Source organism: Rutidosis leptorrhynchoides, chromosome 4, assembly GCF_046630445.1.
Source record: "Rutidosis leptorrhynchoides isolate AG116_Rl617_1_P2 chromosome 4, CSIRO_AGI_Rlap_v1, whole genome shotgun sequence".
In the NCBI taxonomy this organism is placed as follows: Eukaryota; Viridiplantae; Streptophyta; class Magnoliopsida; order Asterales; family Asteraceae; genus Rutidosis; species Rutidosis leptorrhynchoides.
Genome location: NC_092336.1, coordinates 91,451,163 through 91,456,686, shown reverse-complemented (window position 1 = coordinate 91,456,686; position 5,524 = coordinate 91,451,163). Strand labels below are relative to the sequence as shown.

At 36.8% G+C, this 5,524-nt stretch overlaps 1 protein-coding gene across 1 annotated transcript; it reads left to right on the top strand.

Annotated features, from left to right (window-relative positions):
* Nucleotides 1-501: 501 nt before the first annotated feature.
* On the top strand, nucleotides 502-3,921 carry LOC139840804 (transcription initiation factor TFIID subunit 15b-like). The gene is made up of 6 exons (XM_071831049.1): nucleotides 502-691; nucleotides 802-889; nucleotides 1,780-1,993; nucleotides 2,422-2,572; nucleotides 2,654-2,732; nucleotides 3,634-3,921. Exons 1-6 carry the CDS (start codon nucleotides 502-504, stop codon nucleotides 3,737-3,739), a joined length of 828 nt encoding a protein of 275 aa, XP_071687150.1. The 3' UTR covers nucleotides 3,740-3,921.
* The last annotated feature ends 1,603 nt before the right edge of the window (nucleotides 3,922-5,524 follow it).

Genomic DNA, 5,524 nt, shown 5'->3' with positions numbered 1-5,524 from the left:
CGGGGATTCCCGTTTACCCATGGTAAAACTCGATAACTTGACGGTTAGAAGTAAATGTGAACCTGACGGGTATGGATCCGGATTTAAAACAAGGTTTCCTAACCGGTTATGAGATTATTTTAACTAGTTCCAAACCCGACCGGATGCATCGATAATCCGATCCCATACAAAGCCCCGCTTATCAATCCTCCTCGTATATAAATAACGCAAATCCCCCCTCTCAACATAAACTTAAAAAAACCATTCAGGCATAGCTTGGATGGCCACCAACACTTTCAATGAAGGTGAGGTCACGGGTTCGTTTCCCTTCAAGGCACTTCAAACGCTTAGGGCGAACTTAAGAGACCAATAGCCTGAGGATGCTTTACCTGTTAGCGGTGGAGGCTTGGCTTGCCGTTTACCCGAGTTTACCCGCTGCGGGGCCAATGTGCCCGTTCCTGGCAGTGGTTCCTCGTAAAAAAAAATTTAAAAAAAAAAAAAAACGAAACCCTAAGTCACACTATGCCTGGATACGGTCATGAAGGAGATGGATCTGCTCCACCGCCCGTCGGCGGTGGATACGCCGGAACTGGCGGTGGATACGGTAGCAGCGGTGGTGGTGGATACGGTAGCAGTGGTGGTGGTGGCGGCGGCGGCGGTTACGGTAGTCGTGGTGGTGCTAGAGAAGGAGGCAGTGGCGGTGGATACGGGGGTAAATCACATAATTGATGCTTTTTTAATTAGTAATTTTTCGTATCAAATAAGAATGTAATAATTGGAGTATGTAATCGAATATGCGTTTTATTCTCTTGAATTGTTCAGGTGGAGGTGGATATCAAGGTGGTGGAGATCAAGGGCGCATTGGCGGAGGTGGTGGTAGAGAAGGAGACTGGCCGTGCCCTAATCCAGAGTAATTTGTTTTTTTTTTTTTTTTCCTTTGTTGATTTGGTTATGTATTTTGAATTATGCACATCTGAATTTGTTTTGGCAATTATACTAGAATTAGAATGCATATCATGATAATGACATTAGTGGGATGGAAATATGCTGTTATAGTATATAACTTATAATGCCTGAATCATGTTTTGATCGTATTCAAAAAGAATGGTTACTAAACACAATATTTTTCACAAGTCATAGTTGGTATTCATGAACTCTGTCAGTTATCTTGTTTCGAAACGTAAAGTGTGTATCTTAAATCGGTGACTTATAGAGATAGAAAGATTTTAGCATGTTACAAGCTCATGCTGTGTCTAGCTATAGCGTTAATAGGATATGGGTGGATACAAATAGGTTTCTTTTGTTGGCATTTTCTAGTAGGACATGTGACTCGCATCTAGATTTTTGGTGTTGGGCATGTTATTCAATAAATTCTCTTTTGAGACCGGCTTTTCGTTATATGTACCTTAATAAAATCATTGCTAAATGTTTATATTTTGAAGAGGTGTTTCAATGTTTGGGATTGCTTATATAGTACTTACGAATTATATTATTAAAATGAAACAGTTCTAAACATTCTTTTTAAAATGCACTTGTGCTTATCCTAGTAGGAGTAAGCACTTAACAAAACATATGTTGGTACTTTTTATTTACTAAGTAGATTAACTGTTCAAAATAAACAATTCTAAACACCTTTAACTGACTTCAAATAATTTATGATCTACAATTTTGTTTTCTGAACACACGTACTGCAAGTCTTATTCTAGTCCATTTAGTATTTAAGAGTATATATGCTTTCTCAAATAATAGAAGTTGCATGCTTTCTCTTTATTAATGGTATTGTCAAATTGACCCTCATAGTCAAGGTAGTCAACCACAGAGTCAAGGTGGTTATGGTGGTCGACCAAAGAGTCAAGGTGGTTCTGGTGGTGCTCTTGCTGAAGCACCTGCAAAGGTTAAGAAGTGTCATGAAACTTGTGATAAATCCTGTGACAATGCACGTATCTACATTTCGAATTTGCCTCCAGATGTGACTGTTGATGAATTGAGAGCGCTATTTGGAGGCCTTGGACAGGTACATAGAATTGTCGTTTATCTTATATTGTCAAGCAGTAAGTTACTTTACTGTTAGATGTGGAAATTATAATTCCCTTTTTATATGTTAGGGTCGTTTTGGGCTGTATCTCATCATTAATGGGTCTAGTGGGTGAAATAAAAAAGAAAAGTATTAGTTAAAGGGGAACTATGATTTGGATTTTTTTTTATATTACATTTTGTTTTTGAGATCCCAATAGACCCGTATATTATATTTAAAAGGTTCTAAGTGTATGTTGTGTCAACTCAAGCTGGCCTGGTTGGTTTCTTCTCCTTATAAATTTGACCCACTTCCACTTTAAACCAATTTTGGCTTGTTCCTCGTCTCACCTAGCTAGTGAACTCTATATATATATTAGTTTGAGAAGTTGTTGAATGACAATTGCATATACGTCATGGTGTTTGTAGATTGGAAGAATTAAGCAGGAGCGAAGCTATAATGACACGTGGCCTTATGACATTACGATTTACACCGATGAACACGGAAAAAACAAAGGAGATGCTGTGTTGGTCTTTGAGAATCCTTATATTGCACATGCTGCTGGCGGATTTTACAACAGTATGCCCTTGTTACCGAACTTTCTTCTAGGTTATGTTACTTTGTTATGCGGCTACATGTAATTGTTTTCTTGTTCATCAGATCATGAGCTGAGAGGTCACATAATTAGCGTTGAAATGGCTGAGAAATCTCCTCCAAGGCCTCCTCCTCCTGCGCAAGGGTATGTGTTGTAATTATCTCATCATGATCAATTTAATATTTATATATTTATTCATATATATAACGTCTTTCTTTTTAAGTAATTCATCACCTTAATGATTTGCTAGGATGTTCCATCTTACACGTGATTATGTATGGATCATTTTTGTTTAATATTAGAATCTTTTGGTCGTCATCTCATTTCAATGGTCCAAAATAAACAATGACTTCCGCTAAATACGTCCTGTGAGCATTCCTATGGTTTGTTAGGATGTTTATTCTCGTGATGATATCACATACGGTTGAAGTTTTGTAGTGAAAAGTTATCTTGTCGTATGATTAGCAAATGGTTTGATGAATAGTCATACATGTTGAAGTTACTTTTTCAATAACCTATGTGCTGCGTTTTGTGGATTCGTGAGTGAGATTTTGCATTGTTTCTAGGTATATGCATGCTAGTTGAATGGTATAAAGAGAGTATGTTTTGCTGAATACCTTTCACTCTAATGATACCAGTTTTCTTTGCAAATTGATCCTTGCGGTTTGACACTAATATTTGATTTGGTTTATTATTATGCTTTACTATTCTATGTCGATTATTAAAATTGTAAGACAGTGACAACCATAATCAAATTATAACCACTGTTATACTTGTAGAGGCTGCGAAATATAGGTGGAGGTGGAACCCGTTTTATCTAATAATTGACAGTCACTCCTAGGCAATACTTGTAATTATTCTGTGTGTGTGTGTGTGTGTAATGATGTCATTTATGGTTGTTAAGCATTCAGGTTGTTTGTGTGCTTACCTTTCCCAAACTTTCATTAAAATAATTAGTTTTAGGCCCCTGTTTGTTGTATGAACTCGAGCTTTTGTGTGTGTTTATTGGCTTTTATGATTGTGCTAAAATTGGTTGTTTGTGTAGTGGTGGAAGAATTGGTGGCTACGGTGGTGGTGGTGGACGCAGAGACAACTACAGAGATCCTCAAGATAGGATTTATTACAGCGGAAACTGGCCTCGTCCGTATTGATTTTCACCTGAGCAAAATGTAATTAGTAAAACTGTGAACAAAAGAGAAGTGTTTATTGTAATCGATTGCAGGGGGATTGTTCCCTTACTAGGAGATTAAGAGGTAGGTTATCTACTTAGACCACTTTTAATGGGGCATCAAAAATTTCCCTCACATGATGTGGAAATCTAGGTGGCAGAGCTCTGACGGGGCGTCAGAACTGGCGAAAAAGGGGCGTTAGTCATATGGTTGACGGAAATGGGAAAAAGGGTCAAATCCACTCCAGCCAATCAGAATTTAGCATTAATTTTTATATATTTTTAACTAATATATTTTATACTTAACAGCAATAATATTTTACTACTTCACCCACCCCAAATTTAACACTTAAATCTAACACTCCCCATTAAAAAATTTCACTTCTTGACCTAGTCACATCATGAACTAATAAGTGGTCTTACTTACCCTTTCTCTCTCTCTCTCTCTCTCTCTCTCTCTCTCTCCCCCCCCCCTCTCTCTCTCTCTCTCTCTCTCTCTCTCTCTCTCCCCCCCCTCTCTCTCTCTCTCTCTCTCTCTCTCTCTCTCTCTCTCTACTTTTGCAAATTGTTGAGTTGGGATTATTATTAGAAAAATGATATGTTTATCAAAATCCTTATTATTAATCTGATTTGTGTCAATGTTTTTATAGAGGCCAGTGCTATATGTACTCCAAATGCTTCTATAAGGTAGGTTTGAGATTTTCAGGTGAGTGTTTGCACGATGCATTAGTGTGATTGTTATAACTTCTGAAATATCCATCATATCATTGTGATCATTTATTACACTAGTTAACGCTTTAGGGGAGTATAGTTTGTCAAGAAAATGCTGTCTTTTCTCTATTACACTAGTAAATATTACTATACTTGAGCCCCAAACTGGGTTCAAAACGCGGCTCTGTTTGGCCTCAAACCCTTTTTGGCATCACTTTCGCTTTTGGTCTGTTCTAAAGTTGAAGTTAAATGGCTAAACGTAATGAAACATGCACTTATAAGCGCACTCATGGGGCACTTGTTATGATTATCGTAAATATATATTCCGTGTCAAGCCATCTGATTGTTGTGTGCTCTATGTTGGGGATAAAGTTAATCGGTTGTTTTAACATTTGAGGTATCATGATTGGTGCTTTATAGTATTAAACTAGTTGTTGAACCCTCGCTTCGCGCCGGGGGTTCGATTTTCGATGTATTTTATTGCGTTTAGTTTGTAAAATTATTTCGTGGCTAAAGAATGATGTCGTTGAACCGCAACTCGAGTCGAAATAAAAGGTATAACCCGTGAAAGATTTAAATGTTATTTTAAATTAACAATATATGCCCATCTCCGCGTTTAGCTATGTAATTATCGACTTTTAAAAATTTAACGCAAAATCAACGTGTATGAAAAATACCCCAATTTTTTAGAGTTTTTTAAAAAGCGTCCGTTTTGCGTATAGTTAGTGACATTGTGTTCCTAAAATTATTTCGAGTTTAACGATGGTGTCGGAAAATTTAACTCGTTGCGAGCGAGAAGATATGACCCGTTGAATATTTGGGTGGAGTTTATTTAATTTTTTTTTTATGAAAATAGTTATTTGATACTTTACCCTCCTGTTTGGGAGGTTGATTTGAATATTTGAAAAAAATGTGGGGGTCTTTGTTGGTGTAGTGAAATTTTATTAGAATTTAAAAAAAAAAAGTGAAATGACGAAAATGTCCTTAATTACTATTCACCGTTTTTGTCTATTAGATAGTATAGTAATAGTAATATCCTATCGTTTTTTGTTTCTTT

What these genes read in the sequence shown, in the direction of transcription:
- LOC139840804 (XM_071831049.1), top strand. Translation starts at nt 502, where the DNA reads ATGCCTGGATACGGTCATGAAGGAGATGGATCTGCTCCACCGCCCGTC. An exon ending in TGCTGGCGGATTTTACAACA is followed by an intron (nt 2,573 to 2,653) that starts GTATGCCCTTGT and finishes CTTGTTCATCAG; the next exon opens with ATCATGAGCTGAGAGGTCAC. An exon ending in CCTCCTCCTCCTGCGCAAGG is followed by an intron (nt 2,733 to 3,633) that starts GTATGTGTTGTA and finishes TTGTTTGTGTAG; the next exon opens with TGGTGGAAGAATTGGTGGCT.